General features: G+C 39.3%; 1 protein-coding gene across 2 annotated transcripts in view; it reads right to left on the reverse strand.

Annotated features, from left to right (window-relative positions):
* Nucleotides 1-21,043, reverse strand: part of rxrgb (retinoid X receptor, gamma b) — a 35,262-nt gene extending 14,219 nt beyond the window's left edge. The window contains exon 1 of one of the 2 annotated variants that reach the window (XM_042006524.1): nt 20,851-21,043. In XM_042006524.1, coding sequence (XP_041862458.1) covers nt 20,851-20,881 — 31 coding nt within the window. In that variant the 5' untranslated portion in view covers nt 20,882-21,043. Of the gene's footprint in view, nt 1-15,271; nt 15,339-20,850 lie in introns of those variants that run through there. The other variant, XM_042006523.1, reaches the window with a different exon arrangement.
* Between the last annotated feature and the right edge of the window lie 3,237 nt (nt 21,044-24,280).

Here is a 24,280-nt window from a genome sequence, read left to right on the forward strand (position 1 = left end):
GAACAAATGTTGTGCAACTTCCTGTTTAGGACTGAGACTTTTGCATCCACTCCCCTTTGTTTTTAACCCACACACTTTCTCCAGCCCCCGTGAATGGACTTTTGCAGACAAAAATAACTCTCTCTGTCCCACTGAGATGACTGGACACAAAACTACTGCATTAAATATAGAGGTGGGCCGATTCACTATTTAATCGATTTTAATCGATGCGACACGTGCCAATTCCATTACATCTGGTAAATGTTAAAAATCAATAATTTTTTTTAACAATTAAATGGCAGTAACACAGCTGCAAAATGTGTTAAGAACATAAAAGTGGTGAGACATATTAAGGGGACGGATGGCAAACAGTAAACAACAGAGCTACAAGAAGGCAGCAGCTAGCCCTTCAATCACTGTTACAGAGCATAAGATTTACTTATCCGGCTTAAAGGCTAGCATTTGGAAGCATTTTTTTTATGGACTGGACAAGACTTACTCCTTATGTAAGTTGTTTAAAGTCTAAATAAAATATAATTGTAATACTACAACATGCAGCAGCATCTCATGTGTTCCCGACCCAGGTTGGAGGAGGAGTCGGTTTGACATACGTTGTCAGAATAGCAAACCACAGCCTTGTCTGTCGGTTTAGACTGCTTTTTAAAACAGTATAGATATGTATGCTGTTTTGATAGATAGGTTACAATGATATTTAATATTTTATTTTAAATAGTGTTTTATGTCTTTACATGTTCAATCTCACACAGTTTAGGAGAATGCACTGAATGCTAATAAGTCAATGCTACAATACGTGTTTAAACGACACTATGACCTCACTTGCAAAAAGATTAATAGAAAAAATTTAAATGCATTTCTCCTAAAGTTAGTCATACAAGAGAAGCACTTGAGCAATGTTATTTTTACAATACATTAAACTATTTTGTGGCATCACAGTCGATCGTATACCAACGCAATTTCTGAGCAGTCAGTGGTGCTGAATTGATGGGTCATTTGCAGCTTTCTGTGCTATGCTTTAATCATGGGTAGCTATTCTGACAAGCTATTCCAAATTGACAGAACACCTGTTGTTGCTCCTAACTATTGCTAACATTTTTCCTGTAGATTCCATGTAAAATATGTTTGATATGTGTTGGATAAATGTATGGTTTGACATAAATAAAAGGGAGTGGAGATATGTTTGTTTGATTACTTGAATTAATGGATATTGAACGGATTTAGGAGCATGAAGTAGCCACGGAGGGAGAAAAAATTCCTGAATGGGTAAAAAAAAAAAAAAGATGCAATGAAAATCCTGATAATCGTTTAATAATTGAATCAAAGCACCCTAAATCATATTTTAATCCCTAATTAAATACATACATACCAAAGTCAAGCTTCATGCATCATTAGCTACTATAAAAAGAGATTCCTAGATTTCAATATAACTATGATAGTCCCAATATTTCTAGAGTGCAAGTTTATGCAATAAGCAAGCTTATGTAATAGATGACCACTGTACAGCATGTCCTGGGCCTAATTCTGGCATTGACCCTTCTCTTTATGTAAATAGTAAATTTCTTTTAGGGTTCATAGGATCTATTCTATTCCAGGGCTGAGTAGGAGTGACAGAGATATCATCACACCAGTAGGCTGGCAGCATTCTCATGTTGACATTAAAAGCAAGATGACAAGTTGAGGGTATTAAAATGGAAATGGCAAGTTGGTGAGGTAGAGAAGTTGCAAATAGAAAAGTTAGGGCTGTCACAATCAGGATATTCCAATGTACTATCAACTGGCTTATAAATAACTACAATTAATGATTTTCTTTTTCTGTCTAATTTACTGAACTATGACAGTATTTATTAGTATTGAACTACTTCAAACTTATAGTATGAATAATTTCAAACTTGCAGACTCTGCAAAACAATGTGTCTACTATTTATTCATGTTCTTAGAATCAATAACAAGAGGACAGACCTGATCAGAACTAAAAGCATTGGTCTACAATCATTAATGTACACAGACTCAAAATATTGCATTTGAATGGGCAAGAACATTATCATTTTTATTTATTAAGATAAATGAATGTGGCTAGCAACAAGCAAAGTAATACATTCAATACTGAATTTAGACTGCTAAACCTGAGCTATAACAATCTTTCACTATTTCTTGACATCTGCATATTAGATGTCTAATTTATAATAACCACTGCATTGATAATGAGAATAGTCATGAGCTGCTGTCCTCTTTGAAATCTGAATGTTTACATTTCCTGTGTGGGTACAGACACGAACTGTCTAGAACGTAACCTGCATGTTTGAGACTATATCAAAGACAAATGCTGAAAGTCCTCAAGGCAGCAATACACAGGGGGGAACAGAGGCACATGGACAGTCAGCTGCTGGGATGCCTGCAAGGGAATGACTGGCGAGGTGAACATGCTTTCAAAGGGAACGGGTGAGTATGTGTCTGTGTATGTGTGTGTGTGTGTGTGTGTGTGTGTGCAGGAAAGGCTGACATATTCAGCCAAGGACACTAAACTTAGGCCTGTGCAACTCACAGAGGCACATGCTTGACTTGCAGCTTCAACTGTGTAAATCACTTATATGAAAAAAACCACTGTGCAGTGTAAGCATGTGAGTGGAAGCACTTTTTACTTTACACTCTGTCAGCATAGCAGTTATTTAAAAAAAAAAACAATAAAAATCTTCAAAAATGTTGATAGCTACTAAAAACTTCACTTAGCAGAAACACTGCATTCATCTTTTTGTTGTTTACAGGTTTGTATAATAGTTTTCCAATGTCAGTTTTCACAAAATAGTAAAATAATCAAGTCTGTCACACGTTTCTGTCTAAGCTCGTGTAGTGCTTCAGAAATTTAAGCATCTGAATGTTTGTCTGTCTGAGCACAAACAAACATACAGAGCAGTGACGGACACCTTTGACCGCTGCCGTCGCCAGTCAAAGGTCAACTGTTGCCAAACTCCTGAACCAAGTTCAAAAGAGTTTTCCGCCTGCAGCTGCCTCTTTACACTGATCGCTCTAAGAAATGATTGCACTGTAAAACCAGGAAGCAATCAGGGATCATTAAGGTGTGATGTGAATGTGGGATGCATGGGTTCTAAAATTGGTAGTCATCATAACATGTCATTGCAGGTTTATCTTCTATAAATAAGAGTTGTGTTGGTCATTAGTTTGTTTAGTAGTTGGAAGTAGTTTGAGTGTATTGCTGCAGCACAAATATCAGATTTTCATTACTCAATAGGTATTGATAATAATGACTATTTTGATCAAGTCAATTTATAATATAATTCAAATATAACATTTATTTAAAAATCTAATTATTTGTTTAAGTTAAATCGTTACACTCGCTTTAAATTTATTAGAATTTGCAACTTTTTTTCATGTTTCACATTAATGTGATAAAAAAAATCCTTTAGTTTTGACTTGTGGTTGAACATGATAAAACTTAAAGTCATCACCTTTGGCTCTTGGCATTTTATAGACCAGTTAAGCAGAAAGTGGATCATACGGAAAATTATTTCCAACTATAGTCTTAAGATGACCTTCAGTGAGCTTCAATGTAAACAATATCATCTTGCCCCCTGTATGAAAAATACTAAGAGACCAATCATCATCAAATGATAAAGAATAGCCACAAGCCACAAATGTATTACTCTGATCTGCTTATCAACAGGTTTAAATAAACATCACAGACAGCAAACCCTCTAAATCCCTTAATCTTAATTACTAGGTTGTAACTGGATGGTGAGATCCACTGTGTGGTAATTCAGTAAGACTGTGCCCCCCCCCCTAACTAATAATATCTCCTGTCTGGATAGCAGACCAACAGTGGGAGTGTGCAATGGTGGGAGTGAGCCATGAAGGATGAGTAAAGAGGGTGGGGAGCAGCAGATCTACTCCTGAACGAGCCTCGACATCTGAGATTAACCCCTACAAAGACTAATAATCCTCAGCATGTGCATCAGTCTGTTTAATACCTGTCTTGCAGGTATCTGGATTCAGCATCAGCCAAGTGTGATTTTCAAAAACGGTTGCATGTTCTAATGTGAATGTCTGTGGCAGACAGTGTACTAACCAGATGACAAAGAACAGAGTGCCTCCGAAAGTAATCTGACGAACAACCCGCAGATCTCATTGATCAATTGTGTTACTAAATCCTTTTATCCTTCGTAAGTATCTACAGCTCAGCGGGCCAGCTGTCAAGAAGGTGGGAGGCCAGAGAGGAAAGGACAGAGAGACAAACAGAGCCAGAGAGGAAAGACAGGGGCAATGGATGGCTAGATGGATGGAGGAGGGCACTGATTCCCATGCACTCATAATACCTCTGACTGGTTGACAACATAAAATCATCAATCAAAATGTTTTATTTTTCTGCCCAGCTGAGATTTAGAAGAAATAGTTATCATTGAAACAAGAAAATGAGGAATTGTCCTCACAGTTACATTAACAGCAAACTGGAGACACTTCAAACTGCTTTGTCTGAGTTTAACTGCTAAAGGAATACCGCTCACATTGTCATCTGAACATGAGATATAGATATGCGTCAGCTTTCGTTTTTTGGGAGGAAAAGAAAACATAAAAAAGTTACTTTTATTTCCCATAAATGGACACGGCTGTGAAAACACAAGGAGCTGAGCTAGTGAACTTCCCTGACCTTAAAATGTGCCCTCTGGTGAACTCACAGACATGTCCCCTGAAAAGAGGAGGAAAAAACCCTGCCCCCATCCTTTGCTTGAGTTCATCTGAAGCTGAGATTCAGACAAACAAAATAAATAGTTTAGTCTGCACATAGAAAGCAAATATCATGTTCTTATGTAGGACATCACTGCTGCGTCATTGCATCCACAAATACAGACATTTTCAAAGGGAGACTTTTACACAGAGGCAGAGACAATCAATAAGGAGGCCTGAGCAGAGGTAGGGACAAGATAAAGATTGTTTAGCAAATGATAAAAAAGTTTGAAGCTTAAACAAAAAGAGCTAACACAGAACAGATTGACCAAGCAGACCCTGGAAAGCAAACACACAGCTGGATGTTAGGGCCAAAAGCAAATCAAGGCATCTGCCCACTTGGCTCTGCATGATGAAGCAACTCAATTTGGTTCCTGGAAGTAGTCTTGCACTGTTCCAGTGGGGTCATGAAGAGATAGCCACATGCTACCAAAAAACATACACACATATCTGCACCTTACTTTCATGTAGTGACCCGGTAAATGTGACCAGGGCAACCTGCCTCCTGGACTTTGGGTCAGACCCTGGAATTACAGCCAAGCGTTGCAACCAGCTTCATGGACTGATGTATATTCCTGAGTTACTCAAAGTAATAAACTCATAATTGTAACAGCAGAACGAATGCCAACAGTGCTTTTCCTCTGTATGGGACTGATCAATCTGACACTACTCATTTGTCTCTACTTCATTTATTACTGTGACAGTACTTCCTTAATGAAGGCAGGATTAACTGTATACCAGAGCATAGCAACAAAAAACTACTAACACAAAAACACAAGACACAAATGTTCTGTGTGTGTTTGTGGAAGGAGACATTGCACTGTGAAAACATGTGAGGAAAACAACACAGCTTTTCTGTACTTGTAACATCTCTGTATTAAAAAGATCATGTAAGGTCAGCTGTAAAAGAATAAGTCATGTGTAAAGCCATAGTTGTGATCTAAATCAGAGAGTATGGTGGATGGTAAATCTGTGGATTTGTTCAGATTTGCAGTTCTTGTGCACTGATTTGTCAGCAGCTTCCTCTCAAAGAACAAGAAATGGTACCAGTGTAGTCAAGAGGTCAGCACAGATTTTGCATCCGATCATTGTTATCAGCTTGGATCATTTGGGAGCCTTGACCAAGATGGTGCCATAAAAAGGACAGAGTATAAGATATAAATTATCATGGAAACACCACTACACCAAAAGTAAGCTTCAAGATGAAGATGAAAGAATATATATACGTGCATTTAAATGTGTGAGCTTTTGCTTACTGTTGGCACTGCTGTAAGATAAGTGCTACAATTAGACATAAGTAATAATCAACATGACCAACTTAGACAAATACAACAATTTTGATGCATTTCCTTAGCAAGAGTTTATTTTAGCATATAATGTCTACTTCGATTAAATACAGACTCAATTAGGAACTTAAACATTTAACCCCTTAACACCTGAATTTATTTAAAAAAAATAAATAAATAAGAGAAAAGAATCTGGGAAAAAGTTACAAAAAGAAAATGACTGAAACAAAAATAAATAAATACATAAAGATCAATAATAAATAAATAATATAGACATAGAATAAAATCAATACGTGAATAATAGCAAATAAATAAATTAAACAGAATAACTAGATTTAAAGAATGAAATAAACAAAGGCTCGAAGTGGTTTGATGCATGAATCTGTGGACACGTAAACTCTACACAGCATAAGATTTTGAAATATTAGTAGTCACAAACATACATCATCTTATCAAGATGAAGTACAGAAGACTCTAAAACGGCCTATTTGACACCATTTTTGTACATATGAAATTGGCATGGCAGTGTACTTGCTTGTACATACAATCTGTAGCAATGATAAGCATGACATTGCCATCACATAAGCTAGTCCTGAAGATTTGGCCTAAATACTTCACAGCATACTTTGTTTCACCACTGCAGTCATTTGCTACTTTAAAGGTACAGCTGAGATGTTGGACAAAGTCATCAATTTTCCAGGTTTTCAGAGATAAAACCTAAAAAGAATTTAACAAACTTAAGTTGTTGAATCAAATATGGCGTTGCATGACATTGCTATACCTAAGTATCTTTAAGATCCACCCTTAGAGGAACACTGCTGTCATATAAACAAAATAGATGACCAATAGATGAACCTGACTGTTACGGCCACTGGCCTTTTGGATTGGCCGTAACACTGACCAACTGCAGTAACCCCAGATCATAGCCCCCACAGGCTTGTACAGTAGGTACTTGGCATGATGGCTGCATCATTTCATCTGCCTTTCTTTGTACCCTGATGCTCTCATCACTCTGAAACAGGGGCAGTCTGGACTCATCAGACCACATGACCTTCTTCCATTGCTCCAGATTCTAATCTTTATGCTCCCTCGCAAATTAAAGCTTTTTTTTCTAGTTAACCTCACCGATTAGTGGTTTTCTAATGGCTACACAGCTGTTCAGTTCGATTCCTAGAGTTCCCTTCGCATTGTGTGTGGAAACATTTTTACTTTCACTATTAAACGTAGCCCAGAGTTCTACTGTTGTTTGTCTTCACTTTGATATTACCAATTGTTTAAGTGGTCCCTGATCATTCGGGATTTTCTTCCAAACACATTTCTTTCTGGAAGATAGTTCTCCACTGTCCTTCCAGTTTTTATTAATGTGTTGGACAGTTCTTAACCCAATTTTAGTAGTTTTTTGCTTGCTGCATGACAATGATTTGACCCTTCTTAAACAGACGAACATCTTTTCCATGACCACAGGATGTGTCTTTCCTCATAGTTGTTTAAAAAACATGAGAAGCTACTCGTTGCATCATTTGGGGTTAAATAACTTGTTGCCAGCTGAAAGATAATCGCCCATGCAGTAATTATCCAACAGGAGGATCATACCTATTTGCTTTGTTAAATCCAGATGGCAACTTTTCTTTAGTCCAGGCAGGCAGTGTAGTTTCCAGGGAAACTGCTGAAAAATTTTGTTGACTTATCCTGCACTTATGTTTCAATTTAAAGTGTCCAGCGTTAAGGCATTTATTAAACTATAAGCACTCAGAGAGAACAGACCTCTGCATGGTTCCTCTGCCGGAGCTGCATCAACGCCAGAATGACCCAGCGTCCATTTTTTTTATTGAGCTGTTGACATGCGATACAGTAAATTAATATCAGCTGACTTATTCATTACATTGGCATTATATGATGCTTTTTGCTATTTTCCCCCCTCAGATAATTAAAAAAAATATAAATATATTTAAAAAAAATTTAATTATGTTATATGTTACCTTAAACAGTAAGATAATGTTGTAAGCTAGTGAATATTTGACATTTTCTATTTGAAATACAAGCTCAAAGTAATCCCACTGCTAATCAAATAATTATTTATTGAAGCTGTGTTTAGGCCTGTCACAATAATAAATTTTGCTGTGCAATTAATTTTCTTAGAAATTATTGCGATAAATGATAGCAGTGTGCAAGGCGATAATGTTGTCAGTTTGAGACCATTTTCAACTAATATAATGACAATGCCATAATAATGCAAGTACACCCTTCCAAAGATCAGTAAACTTCAATTTCTAAAGAACATTTTACACTGGAACTGGAACAAAATGTTAAAACAAGAAAAAATAGAATGGATTCTCAGTCTCATTAACAAATAATGAAAAGCAAACACAATCAAAAACAATAAGTATGATAGATAATAAAGTCTCTGTTCTGTAAACAAAATTACCCTTAAAAAAATATTAAAAAGAGATTTTAAACATGAGGCTCAGACAGGGAAAACCAGCAAAACTGCCAGTTAGTACCACTGTATTAAAAGAAATAGAAAACAAATATCCTGTGCTTCGTTGCTGTTTGTGAAGCTAAAACATCCCCCTCATCACTGCGTGTCAGACTGATCTATGAGTGGTGAGTGAACTGCACGCTGCTGCTACGCGACGCTGCGCTTTTTTCACATAGGCCAGGACACCGGCCCAAAAGTAATGCAGCCCACTGGGAATCCTCCCGGACCTCTCGATTAGCCGGCATTTGCGTTTGATGTGTATTTCAGCATGAGAAAGGTTTGAGTCTCATGCGTGAGTTTCAGGGCCAATGTGGCTTGGCAGCCCTGTAAAACAAATGCGGCATACCAGCTCACACAGGTTAAGTGGTTCACTACGGTCTCGTGCTGCAACATGCTGCTATCAAGTATGACACAAGAGAGATCACTCCGCAAGAAACAAGTGTTCAGTTGAGATACTCCATAGTGAAACTTACTGTCATTCTTAGTATGTGTAAAGTAAGATAGAAAAAAAAATAAAAAAAATAATGAAAATCATCGCAGGCGGCAAATACAGTATGTCGCGCTCATTTTTTTTGACCTGTTACTTATCGCGACAGGCCTAGCTGTGTCTACTTCTAACAGAAAAGATTCAAAGAAAAAACAAATTGCCTCTGTAAATGTCACCTTTATCATTTTGTTTTTAATGCTCCGTTGGCAGGGTGTCAAAATGACCCCCTCTGGCAGTTGTAGAGGGTAATAAAATGTTCTAGTGTCCAAAACATTTCTGGATCCAGGTGGCGATCCAGATCACCCTCAAATTCTAATCACTTGTTCCTTATTCCATTTTCAAGACATGCTTTTTAAGTTACGTTTTTAACAGACAGACAGACAAACTTTTACAAGACAAATTTTACAGCAATTGACTCATGTTGCCTTCTACTCAGGCCCCTGTGTCTCGACTTCCTCTCATGTCCACAGACAGACAATAGTCCATGTCTCTTGTGTCATCACATGGACAACTGGAGATGAAGTGTATCTTTGCTGCATACAAGATGCCAGAGCATCTCCTTCTAGTTTGCCCAGATGATTACACGAATCCAGGCTGCTTGCTGGTGTTTCTTCACTGGAAACTGGTAAAACATATTCCCTTTTTGCGTGCCTTCTCGCCTTGAAAATTGGATCAGTCAAGTACACAACAACTGTCTGGCATTGTTCTAATTTCCTCGGTAAACACAAACACGTAGCCTATTTCACTTAACAGCTCAGCTTTATGCCCTGCATTGTGGTTATGAGCATGCACGCATGACATACACATAAATTAAAGGTAAAGGAATCCTTTAAATGTGACTTAGGATTTTCTTGTTCATCAGATCAGCGTGGCTGAGATTCAAACTGGCTACAGCTTCACTGCTGGCACCTTAGGTTTTAATAAGTAAGTGACTAAGTGACTTATTGCCTTTGTAGGACAACACTTCGTTTGTTTGGCACATCTTTTTTTAAAACCTTTTTCATTAAGAAGACAACAAACTGTAGAAAAAGACAGCTTTTGTAAAGCAATGTTCTTTTTTCAGAATACTCGACTAGCATGTAGACTTTTCATCTTATCCACATGCTGGAGCTCAAAATAATATGGATTTAACAGCTGTGTCAAATGTCCAGCTGTGCTCTAAGCGGAGGGGACAAGCTGCCCTCCTATCATCAACAGACAACATTAGTTGAAAGGCACTCTTGTATATCAGTGCTTCTTCCGCTGTCATAAATCCCTTTTTTCAATCCTGGAGAGTCTAGTGAACATCCTCGTGGCTTTCAGAGTGGACAAAGTGCCCTTGTAAACAGCAGAGTTACACACGTTTCTTTCAAGGACACTTTAGAATATGATAGTGCTCTATTATCTACACTTGACAGAGACATAATCACACATTCACACACAGTGAAGCCACTTAATGGGATAACTAAAGCATTTGTTCGAGTGAGCTCACATCAACACCTCCCACTCTTCCTTAGGAAGGAGGAGGAGAAAGAAACTAATCAGCATGAGCGTAGATGGAAGGATGCAAGGTGACAGACAGTAGAAACAAACAGAAGGGGAAAGCAGGATGGAGATGGCTGATGAGAAGGGACAAGTGTTGAGTGTTAAACAGATAGTGAAGGACAAGGCAGTGAGAGCTGGAAGCATCCTTTATGGTTGAGTGGCATCCCTGCTGAACACATCTGAGATTTCAAGTGAGTCACAAGCTCTCAGTTTTAACGCGAAACAGCAAAGCCTTGTACCTGTCACAGTCAGTTAAAATGATGCTTTGATGATGATCATTTTAAAAGCAGGAACTGAGCTGTTGAATGCAGGCATAGTGAATTACTAGGGATGCAGTTCTTTGCCAAAGATAAAACCTTAACATTTAAAAACTGCATCACCAAGAAAATCATGCATAATCCAAAAGACACAATGCAGATTCATAAGAGGAAAATGGATGAATTAGATGAACGTAACTTGATCAAAGAATGCACAGGGATTATAGGCATTACAGTAATACATCTGTGCTGCATAAGCATTTCATGCTCAAGCTGCACCTCTTTGGAAAATCGGAGCAACATTGTTGCAGTGTAGCTAATTTGATTTCCAACAACAGGCGTATACACACACATTCAGGCAGCACAAAACCCAACTACTCACAGTGGCCAAAACCTATCTCCCTCGCTGGACTGCTTCCAGTTGCAGGTGATGTCACGGGAAACCACATGCCTTTGGTTTCAAGTGTAACACTGGCAAAATGCCAGCCACTCAAGACTAGAAGTCAGTGGATACTCAATCAACCACTTCTCAGGAGAGGACAGGAACAAGAGGGTCAGTATGGAGAAGAACGGGTACTGGGAGGGGCGGTGTCACTGGAAAGCAAAAGAGGCGGAGTCCACCAGTGCCAGTTATAGGATTACCCAGATTATCCTTTCCCGGAGATCAATCCCACAGTAAGAGTTTGCTGCCCGGCTGCTGCACAAATCAGCCCTTATACCGCCCACTCAACTAATGTCTGTCTCTCTCTCTATCTGTACTGAGACACCTGTTGTAGTGGCACAACCAGGGTGTTAGGAGTACAGGGAGGTGGGGGTCATGCTTAAGATTGAAGAACAACCAGAAGTTTCTGATTACTCCCCTCGAAAAAAGTATCAAGACTGGAGAGCATCTGAAAACACTATGTAGACTCAGTCTTAGCCCCTAGAGGTTTCAAGTGTCAATGACATTTTACTTTTTATCTCTTTTTTATGTTTGAATGGTGTAAATGGGATGCGAGCTGAGAAAGTATTTGCGAAGGTGGAGGCAGAGGCTGAAGAATTCCCTCCTTTATCTTCTGCCAAGCATCTGTAATCCCCCTTTATGCTAAAAAATAAATATGACAGTATGTGCGCTCAACAGTATTGCTGACGCCACGTTGAGTTGCTTGTGTGCTGCATTAGCATGTTTGTGTGTTTAACAAGTGTTATGGCATTCCAGGATGTCAGGAATTGTCTTTTCTTGTCGATGCTGTGGGATGGCCAAGAAAACACACTGCAAAGTGAAAACCCATATGCAAACACAAGCCAAAAATATACCTTAAAAGGCAACAGCAAACAATACCTGACATGTCCTGAGGGAACCTAAAAAAACTACAAATGCAGTACTATACAGTATGATCCTTGAGCTTTTAGGAGGACTAATACCATGTTTTTATAAAAATAAATAAATAAATAAATAAGTGTTTTTTATAGCTTCTCATCCAACAGTGAGAGAAGCAGCATGTTTTTTTTGTCAAGCAGCACCACAAGCTAAAATAATGTGAAATGGACACTGATTTTAGTCTTCAGCTCCTTTACCATACAGATCAGGGTGTGTGTTTACCATGCCAACCTATCAAATGCTCACCCTTTTGCATTGAAATGCAGCACTAAAAACCTGAGAAGCCTTCCTTGGCATGTGTGCATGTTTATACTCAACAGAATTGTGCAGGACACCTGCATGGCACTGGATCAACTATCCAGACAGTGCTTGAAAGAGAGCCAGTAGTAACCTTATCCTGTCAGAGGCTTGGCAGGAGGCACCCCGACACATGAAGAGAACCACGAAAGAGAAAAAACACTTACCTCTCCTTCAAATGTAACAAAACCCATGAGGAAAAATTAAAATAATGTAGCTCTTCTCAAAAGCATGCAATGTTATGATAGTGTGTCACGGCCCACATAAATCATGTCAAATTAACCCTGAGAGCCCTCATTATAGCAATCATAGATGTATTGTGGATTGTGAAGATATGGGAGGAGGATAATTGGCAGTCCTAAATTTAGGGTATGTAAATGTTTAATCTGAGCTTCTAATAATCTAATCAGCAAACTGTCATCTCAGGAGGAAAGTTTCTCCTTACGTCCTTCTGTCCCTGCCAGCAGTGAAGGGCATACAGTGATCATGTAACACGCTTAACCACGTTTGTTCTTTTGTGAAAGAAGGAAGTTTAAAAATAACAAACAATATTTCAAACAGCAATGTGCACCTTTTGCATTCAGCATTAAATGCCTAAATTGTTGAGGAAAAAATCTCATATATAACATAAATGAAAAATATCAATTTATTATCTGAAGAAGCTAAATCTAAAAATTAAACCAATCTCAACACAACACAATAAGCAGTAACACTACACAATTTGTTGCAACACAACACTGTTACCACAACACTCCACGATTAGCTGCAGCACTCCATAATTAGCAACAACATAATTAGGGCTGTGTGTAGTCACTAATTTCCTGATTTGATTCGATTCACAGCAACCTATTTCGATTCAGTTTCAATTAAATCTGATTCAATATTGATTCCTTTATAGCTAATTGTGTAACACCACCTATTTTCTTGAATATAAATACACTCTTACATAACTATTTGTATAAACACAGTCCATTTACATGACAAGCAAAATTAGTTATTTGGGAGTAACCAGATCACTTGAATAATCTGATCTAACGCGTCTACATGCATTTCTGAAATACCATACAGGCTTTCCCACACATAGACCAATGTTTGGCACAGCGCCACAGAATGAACTCCAAGCACAACAAATTCCACCCTGCCCTTCCTTGATGCTGTCTTAAGCATAAAAACTGAATATTTAAGGAAACATCTTTATTAGCTTTGTGGATGACTCTCAGCCGCTCAACATGGATCAACCCGCGCATTACTGATACATGCTCACACACTGACAGCATATGGCTCGACACACGGGAGGCGACGTTGCTTCTTCTTCATTCATTTCATATGGAACTTGCGAAAAGTAAGGCGAAAATCACTGCCCTTCTCCAGCTAAGGCAGCATTCGTGCAAGTGAAATGTTCACGTGAGTTCACGTAGCCATGCACACGGAGGCTTGTGATTTGACCTCGCATGGAGCGAGGGGCTTTAATGACTGACCAATGAGCTGAGAGCAAGCTAGACCGTGCAGTAGGGCTGGGCGATATGGCTTAAAAATAAAATCTCTGATTTTTTTATAACCAAATCCGATTTCCGGTTTTAGTCGATATTTTTCTTTTCTTTTACAAAACATAAATAAACTTATTAAAAACACTTATTTGTTTATATAGATGAATGCCAGCAAAAATAACTTTATATCTTACATAGAAATATGCGACACAATGCATCCGTGATCTCTTTCCATCTGGATCCTTATCATACAGGATCCACTGCAGGAATAATTCCCCTGATGAAGGTTGTCTCTTAACGAGGGTTTGTGGGTTAAGTTGGCTTCTGCATCGCATAGAGAGCAGCATTTCTCACTGCAGTTACACGCTCAGCTAAATCCCAGGTGTGAGTGAAGAGTCACCTCACTGAAAATCTGTCAAAAACCGTTCTGGTGTGGAGGGAGGGCTAAGTCTGCTGCTAACTCACTATGGAAAAAAATCCCAATTTTCATAAAAATAAATCTCCAGAAATGGAAAATTCGATTTATCGATTAATCGCCCAGCCCTACCGTGCAGTCTGCAAACACTTTCAACATGGAGGAACAGATCATTTTAGCTGTGTCTGACTTTCCTATACTTTACAATGCTTCACGCAAAGATTACAGAGATGTAAATAAAAAGGCAGCTGTGTGGCACCATCATTAATTTGTCTGAACGTAGGTCCTGGATTTATCTGGATCAGCCTTGAAGTCCACCATCAAATAATGATATTCACCATGCTGTTTCCTTGCTTGTAAAATAGGATGAACCCAGGGTTGTCTTTCTCTTTTGTACAGTAGAGTCAACAGCAAGATTTCTGTCAATTCAAGCAAAGTCTTCTAACTATTCATCTTTGATATCTTGTCTTTCAAGGACTGCTTTGAAAATGTCAAAATTCTCTCCAATATCAACCAATCACTTTACTTGGAAACAAACAATTCAAGAGCACGATGCGCGACACTGCCCCCGCCGCTGCCATTTGTCAGGTCCCATGTGTTGGGTTTAACCTGGCTGGCAATGAATTTTTCTTGTCGTGCGTCAAGCCCATATCAAAAGCACACATGAAGCAGCAGAATATTAGCAATAGAGAAGACGGTTAACGACATCTGAAGTTAACGAAAGGTTAGTATTATATATTGTACTCAAACACACCTGCCCAAAAATGTACTGTAACTCAGAAAAAGTAGTGTTAGCACTGTGAACTAAACGTTATTTATATTGAACATCGAGCACCCTAAGTCTGCATATAACACTGGTAACGCAGCAAATAATGCAATTAAAATTAATTGCAGTTAGTTGAGATTGGCTATGTTAGGCTATATGCCCATACAGGGGTGTCTTACCCGTGATGGATTTCATGTTGAGAGGGTCCAACACCCTTATGTCCCCCTCCATCTCCTTTGCTTCTTGAATCATGAATGACGGTGATCAGCTGATTGGCTGTTCTGCGGCAGGTATGGTCTCTTGTCATTCACCTTGTGTTGAGGGGGAGGAAACTACCAGGATGTTGACGTGAAACAGTAGTCCATTTTAATTAAGATGGCTTATTGTTTGCATTTATTTGAAATAATTTTCATTATTAGATGAGGTTTGCAGAAGCCACAGCTGTGAAATCTGCTGGTTATAATACAGCCGAATGGATCAGGTAAAGATGTCAACAGCAAGATAAAACAAGGTGATGTCTTCTCTAAATCACTGGTTTATTTTTTAGGAGCCACGAATGTGGTAAAGGGAATTATGAACAGGTTCTGAAATACAAATCAGAATAGGACCTTCTCTAACCAGGTGGTTGACAGGTAACAGAATTTATATGCAGGGGCGGGTGTAGAAAAGTTTCGATGAGGAGGCAAGGCAAAGACACTCATCAGGACAAGGGTGGCACAAATGAGAAATTTTTTCTGTTTTTAAGGCTTTAGAAAATAATTTGCTGATTATTATAACTTAAGTGGCCAAATGTTAAATGTGTTAAAACAAACAGCTAATGACATTTTTCAGTGTTGACGACAATATGTAGAAGTGCATTACAGGGTTTTCTCCAGGATTTTTTTCAACTGTGGTGGAGGGCTTTCCACCCCCCCATCCCAAATAAGACATAAAGACACAGACCGCTGCTAATGTGAGAGACTGAAGTCTTAGTGTTAGCTGCTAATGTGAGTGGTAACACGCTGAAAAATACTTTACAGGTTAATATGATCCACACTGGTGAATGAAAAAGTCTGAGTTTGGCATTATCTCGGCAACAGAATCCGATTTTGAACAGAGGCGACGCAGGAAAACAGTTGTGTTTATATATGCTAAGTTTTCGTCGAGTCTCGGTAAGTCACCCAAGAGTAAGGTCACGTCATCAGAACAGAAGACACGTAACAAATCGATCTCCAGGCTTTATGAATAAATATTGGGTTTATTAAATTTGAATCGATTCAAATCGATAAACCCTAAACACAATAAGCCGCAACACTACACAATTAGCTACAACACATCACAAAAGCTGCAACACAACACAAGCTCCAATGGAAGTTACATCATAGTTATCATGTGCTCCAGTTGTCCTCAAAACTCAGAATTTCAAGGAATTTTTGCCAGAAATGACAAAGTGATCTGTTTTTTTCAAACAGCGAAGTTGTAAGTTGTAGAGGACCCAAAGATTCCAGATTAAAGATGGCTGCACCCAGTACCACTTGTAGTCCAGTGTTGTCTTTGTTAAAATTCTTAATATATTTAGTGCCCATTAAGTTTCTAGTGTAAACAGCAGCGATTTGTTGTTATCGATAATTACGTTGTTACAGCAGGCTTGTTCGTGAAAAATCATGTCAATATGTGTGGTTTATTGATCATTATCACCAAAATGGGCAGCTGTGCTCATGGTGCTCATTTTTACAACAGGTTTGTGAGGTTCTAGTTTTATACAGCATTTGTAGATGCTCATGTGCATTAATTTATCTGGCTTGGTTAAAGCACTAAAACTAGTTAGGGTGGCATGATGGTGTGGTGCTTAACACCAAACCTCCCATAACAAGAAGATTCCTGCTTTGAAACTCATTTTTAACTTTCTGTTGGGAAAGAAAAATTTGAAAATTTATATAGAAAAGCTATGAAGTAAATGTTAGCCTATTAGCTAATTAGAGCCAGCTGTGTAAACTTAAACTAACCCAAGTCTGTGGTATGAATGACTAGGATCAACACATTGCTAGTCTAAAGACAACTTTATGTACTTTGATAACTTTAAAACAACATTTGTAGAGACCTAGTGGAACTCTTTATTTAGGTCTAAATGCACTGAGTGTGGTTATGGTTGACTGGCATCACTGAGAAGCCAGTACTGGGGCACACTGATTTTTTAAAAGCCAGCTATCCCAGCCTCGGTACAGTATGATACCCTCAGTAAAAAAAAAAAAAAAAAAAAATCAAATCTAAAGTCTATGAGGTAGTATAAAGACATCCATGGATGTAGTTTTGCCACAAAAAGTGTTTTATGGACTAGAGCAAACAATCCTGTTTCTATATATGCACAGCCTTTTTGTTTTTGCAAACAGAAAAAAAACATCTAAAGCACATTCAGAGAAACAAACTACGGTGCACAGGTTTGCTCAATTAAGAATGCAGCTTTAGTAGCAGCAGTTTTATTTAAATGCAGTATTCCAACCAGGAAAGCTTGGTTCATACTCAGGTAGTCTTCAGTTAAGAAAAAAGAAAGTCACTTTTCCACCCCATAGATATATTTATTTTGGTTATTTGGTCATTTATATGGATGCAATCTTCTACAAAATAACTATAACCTTATATATATATATATACACTACCGTTCAAAAGTTTGGGGTCACTTCCCTATTGAATCCCATGGTAAAGTGACCCCAAACTTTTGAACGGTAGTGTACATATATATATATATATATATATATATATATATATATATATATATATATATATATATATATATATATATATATATATATAATTGTATCATTGTAAATCTGAATATTAACATGCTTATTTTTCCCATATTCAGCAGCATCAATTCCAGCACTGTCTGAATATATTAGAACACTGTGAAATTCTACACTGACATATTTACTTGGTAACCAGTTCTGTTCTCTAGGAATAAATCTGCAGAAGTATCAACAGCTGTAGCTGTATGTTTATGGCTGCAACTGTTACTCTACAAATTATGTAAAATGAGCCATCAAAATACCTGTTATACAGCTGACCAATGAAATAAAAACAAAAAACACATAAGAAAAGAGGGATGTGTAATACCTATGGCAAATAAGTTTTCAGTTCATGGAAAACATGTGCATCTATGTGTATACATGTATGTTGTTTTTGCATAATTAGCTAAGGAATAGCTTAGTGATCAAATACTGTTGTAGCCGGTGGGCCTTTAAGGTTCTCTGCTTGATTAAATCTGGAATTAAATCAAGGCTTTGACCTTCTTCACTAATGACTAATTACTGGCAATTAGCCCAGAGAATGGCCTCCTTACGCCCCTTCTTCTCCCTCATTCTGTTCTCACAATCAGCACCTTTTCACACGCAGTCAAGACTGTGTTTTTTACTGGCATAGAAATGCAACACTGAATCAAAAGTACCACAAAATAGAACTATTGTATGTATTGTGTGCTAATGCATGTGTCTGCACTGAGGGATTGCAGGTCTGAAGCTGGAGAGTCCTTAAGCAAATACCTGCAGAGGACCACACCCTTCCTACCTGTGTGGTTTATCTAATTCTGCGGGAGTGGGAAGGAAATTATTTGAGCAGGGATTGACATTGAGCATGCTTTAATGCCCCAAGAACTTCGCACTCAAATAGTACAAACCACATTCTTTAGGTCACATGATGCATATAGAAAGCCTGCATAATTGTATCTATAAAGAATATGCATGGGTGTGTGTCTGTCTTTGCCTCTGCCTGTTTGTGTACTAAGAGGTGAATTTGTGACCCCTGGCAAGTAATGAGGATTCAAATCAACTAGGATAACCTCTTTCTCCACTGCCCGCCTACTCCCCCAATCTTCATTTCCCCTTTCTTTAGCTCTGTCACTCTTCAATCTTGTTCTCCTTTCTGTCATGAGTTCCCTGATCATCGAGCTAAATAAGTTCTCACTGTCTATAGCAACGAGTAGGTGCTCATCAGCTTGTCTAGAACCACTGACAGGAAAAAAACACAAAAAATGCTGAAGTGCTGGGAAAGGAAAAATGCTGATTCTACTCCTAGGCCTCAGGCAAGCCTGCATGAAACCTGCTGAAACATAACATGTCTGGGAAAAGCTGAGGAGAGGGATCATGAAAAAATCTGCACATAATCACCAGCTTGTTTTTTGACTCCACACACTTACAACAGATTACCAACACTGACCATTTCAGAGTCATGACATGAGTACAGTTCATGACCGTATTTTCATCTGAGCATTAGTGTGTGTGCTGTTGATGCTAGAATACAACCACAAATCATAATTATGACCCAACAGAAAGACAAAACAAGGCTTGGAATGATCTGCGGTTGTGGATGTCACTCAGCTTAGTGAAATAAAGTTATTGCTCTATAAGGGCAAATTAAACTGCTGCTAGTTTATAACTATTAGAAATATTAAACTTGTTCATATTTTGAATTTTGTGGCCTTTTTCTTCTACAAAAATATGTACAAACAGTTATCATTTAACCCAGATTGCAGGCCTTTGTGGGACCCTTTGTAAGCTGAAACATTACTGTGGGACCATACTGGAATGCCAAAATTCTCTACTTAAAACCAATCAAATTTTGGGGGGTGGGGGCTGGAGTAGATTTAACAACTCTTGAGCTTATCTGCACAAGCCTTTAGACTGATTAGAGGCCAACAAGAAAGACAGCAAAGCCTGGGAGGTGACTGCTCTGTTACTTCATGCAGCAGGCTTCCCTATGCATGCATTCCCTCCCAGATGTGTCTGTGATTCCCTTGAGAGCTGCATTCATTATGGAAACAATTTTCAGCCTCTCTAAACGGCTCAGATATCTGCGATAACAAAAAAGAGGGCTGCACAGCTTTATCTTCAAAGCGTGGTTTTATTTGTCTCCTTGTAATAGCCCATGATCATCTTTAACGTCTCCCACAAAGGACTGGTTAAGAGACACATGCCATATTTTTAGTGGCTCAACAATGAGTGTGTCATTCAGGGAGAAAAAAAAAACATCACATGATATAAGTGATGTAGTGTGTGACACAGTGAGGCAGAAATAAACCTAAGACTCTCACTTTACATACTGTGCAGCCTCCTGTAGCTGTAGCTACTTCACATGTTGAAAACTCCTGGGCGTCCCAGTCTCTGCGCATTATAAGAGAAAGGTATCACCTGGTTCAAGGGCAAAGTCGACAAGTCTGACCTTAGATTGCAGCTTTATATAGTAAAATCACATCATGTTATCCAGAGCGCTGACCAGGGAGCGTCTAACACACTTCTCTCCACCTCAAAGAGGCAATAAGTTTGTTTATCAGCAGTCATCCGCCATTCCTCCGCGCTGTTACACGCAGTTTTCTTCGGATCCAACGACCACCCCAGACCAATAAATTGTGTTTCTGTCTCAAACAGTTTAGCAATAGACGCGCGACAAGCACCATAAATTACATAAGCGCAATTAAAGTGCCAACCTCTGACCTTGCCGGGCAGGCAAAAGCACGATCACCTGACTTACGCAATGGGCACAGCTTTCGTTTCAGTTCGAACACTTGCAAAATTATTATTACAAGGGATTAACATGACAGCTGGATTCACAAACACGAGTCGGGTAGTTAAAGTCCGCCAACAATTTCGCTCACAGTTAACACACAGTAGAGAAAGACGCCATGAAACAAACCCCTCTCCCGAGTCAAAACAGAAACGCAGCAGATTGGTGAAAAGCAACAACAGTCAGTCTGCGCTGTAAATAAATCGTAAAAGCATAGCCTACTTACTGAGGTGTAAATATGGATCATTACTGTCCATAGCGTGCGAGTTGTTGCGTCGATTTCCTACAGTTGGTGCTGCTCCGCATCCCCGCGCATTCCTCTCCCAGCCCGACTGAACTCTGCGAGGCGGCTCAACACGGGGGCCCAGCGAGGGAGGGGGCGGTAAAACAGGGCTTCTCCCAATGACAGCAGTGGTCGATATCAAGCTTCATCGCGATCATGACGAAACATCTCTCCTGCAGTGACAGTGTGTTGCAACATTTTCACAGTAAAGTGTGACTCGATGGAAAAAGGCTGCATTGCCAACGTTTATTTTTCTTTAGAATCCGGGAAAGCCCATTCAACGAGTTTTAAGAGTCGCATACACAAAATGTAAACGTCATATTAGGTACAACCAGTTTAACCAGAATGGAGTGGAGCTGATTTTTCATTCATGTCATATTGAGCAGTTCAACGCTTGTAAAATACACATGGGATCCTTCAATAGTCAAAAGCAAACAAAACATTGGTTTTCACACTAGTTTTCAGTGTAGCCGCATTAATTTGCATAACCCAAAATAAATCTTATAGGGCTATGCTTTATACAGTAAATTTGTTTTGCAAATGTCTATTGCAGAATAAGTGTTTTTAATCTCCTGCCGTTTTTTCTCTGAGGGGATTCCTCCTGTGTTTACCTAATTGTTGGTGTGAGGCCTGATCTGGATAACCCACCCCCCCGGAGTCCCCCCACAGTCCTGTTCAGAGTACGGGGTCATGCAGGGGTGAAGCTCCCGGTACCTCAGAAGGTTATTCAGGAGTCAAGCCGCACTGAGGCATTCACAGTCTTGAACTGCAGAGCGGGCAGACGCTCCGTCAACGCCGGGGCCGCTGACCACTCAGCGGGGCCCGCTAATGGGACAAGCACCCCCGGCTCCACCGTCCTTGTAACAGCGACCCATAAAGGAGCACAGGAGGATGCTAACCAAGATGAATGGCATTTTTTTCTCAGCTCATTCTACACTAATCAGAGCTTTTCATTTGTTATGGCCTCGCGCCAGCCCCTACGCAGCAGCCTCCATTAGAGCCAGATAACGTATAAATTCATTAAAGTCAAAGAGGGGCATTAAAATGGTCATTTGTCAGATCTCTCTTTGTGTGTTCCTAATGGTGGCACATGGTTCAAGGCATTGAGATGATTTGAGTAGGGCTTTTTCACTGCTGTGCATTAGGAGAGGGACGTGGGAACTAGAAAGCCAGAAACTTTGTTTTCTAGCCAAGGTGAAAAAAAATACTAATCCTTAACCTACTTTTTAATGTTTTTTAATGTTTTGTATTTCTTTATTTATTGTTGTTTTTCTTAAATATTTTCTTTATATATATATATATATATATATATATATATATATATATATATATATATATGTGTGTGTGTGTGTGTGTATGTGTGTGTGTATGTATGTATGTTTATAGTAATTGTAGTCTATTATTAGTTTATTATCATTATGGGTATTTCAACAGAATATTTGCCTTTATCTTAATTAAAACCAAATGTTTTATTTGAGTGGCCATCCAATCCATCAGCCTCAGATGACTACTCCCCCGACTCTAAAACACACACATACACAAACTCAGTCAGTGAAGCAACCCTTTGCACTAATCCCTTTGTATTCATAGCCCCATGCCCCCCAAACAATGTCCTAAAGCCTAATCCTAACCCAAGCTCAGCAAATTTATAGGCCACCTGCTTGCAAGTCACAGTGCAGCTAAAGGCCCAATAACAAAGCTTAACAACAAGCCACCTGTTTTAAGTCACCTTAAAACACCACTTCACATTCAGTTGTGCAAAGTGCACCTATTCATTAATTCCATGTGTAAACACACACCCAGACAAACACTTTTTTTTCTTTTTTTTTTTTTGTAAAATCTTTGTCCTTTTTCTTTTGGTTTGGCCAATTTTTGCCTTTCCTCCTGTTCCCCGTCCTTCTCTGGCTCCAGTATGGAGGTGGCAGCATCGTCATGGGAGATGGCTGTCTCCATCTGCCTCCACTGTCATTAACCCATCTCCATCATGCTTTATCAGAGGGAGCTCCACCACCCCTCACCCTCCTCGACCCTCTTCACCACTCTGACAACCCCTGCCCCCTGCTCCACATATAAGCCTGAGATGATAAGTGTTCTGCCTCTTTGTGCAGGCCAGGATAAGACAATGCCACACAACACTACAGAACATCATCCATCTCATAGGTCATCAATCTGGTGCACAAAAGATGAAATGCGACTCAAGCTCCCTTTTGCTAAGCTGTTCCTCTTTGCTTAGAAGAAACTTGCCTTCCAGCTCTCTTGCTGCTTTCCACTTAGTTTGTGGTTCAGGAGTCTGGAGTCCAAGAAATTCCTCACTGTTGTGTGGCACATATGAGGAAATTAGTTTATGCCTTTCAGCTCTGCATAACAGCAACAGCATAAAACCACACAAGTATTCAGATAATCAACATCAGTGAATTAACTTAGTATGTGCAAAAGTAACTTCTACCCATGAAAAAGTCTAACTGAAAGCAAACTGTCAATCCACGAAAATGTCTTGAATGGAAATGATACAAAATCTCAGCCAATTTTACAAAAATTAAAACCTCTGTGTCACATGGATAACATTATTTACTCCTCTGTGCTTAATCAGGTTTACATTGTCCCATGACCAGCATTGGGTTTTTTTTTATGTCTTTGTTCACTGCCTGCCATTTTCAGTAGTTTTAACAAGATGTTAATGATTTTAAGTGATCCATCCATCCATCCATCCATCCATCCATCCATCCATCCATCCATCCATCCATCCATCCATCCATCCATCCATCCATCCATCCATCCATCCATCCATCCATCCATTTTCTACTGCTTATCTGGGGTCGGGTCGTGGGGGAGGTGCCTAAGCAGAGAAACCCAGACTTCTCTCTCCTTGGTCACATTCACCAGCTCATCTGGGGGGATCCCTAGGCTTTCCCAGGCCAGCCGAGAGAAAGCACTCCACCCTGGGTGGCAAACATGGTCTAGGATTTTGAGGTGTTGATTCTCATCCCAGCTGTTTCACACTTGGATACAAATTGCTCCAGTGAGAGCTGAAGATCACGGCCCGATGAAGCCAATAGAACCATATCATCCACAAAGAGCAGAGACCCAATCCTGAGGCCACCAAACTGGATCCACCCCAACACCTTGGCTGCACCTGGAATTTGTGTCCATAAAAGTTATGAACAGAATCGGAGACAAAGGACAGCCTTAGCAGAAACCAACCCTCGCTGGAAACAAATTTGTTTTACTGCTGGCAATGCGGACCAAGCTCTGGCACCGGTCATACAGGGACCATACAGCTCGTATAATGGGGTCCGGCACTCCATACTCCTGGAGCACCCTCCACAGGAATCCTGGGGGACATGGTCGAATGCCTTCTCCAAATCCACAAAGC

Source organism: Melanotaenia boesemani, chromosome 14, assembly GCF_017639745.1.
Source record: "Melanotaenia boesemani isolate fMelBoe1 chromosome 14, fMelBoe1.pri, whole genome shotgun sequence".
Taxonomy (NCBI): domain Eukaryota; kingdom Metazoa; phylum Chordata; class Actinopteri; order Atheriniformes; family Melanotaeniidae; genus Melanotaenia; species Melanotaenia boesemani.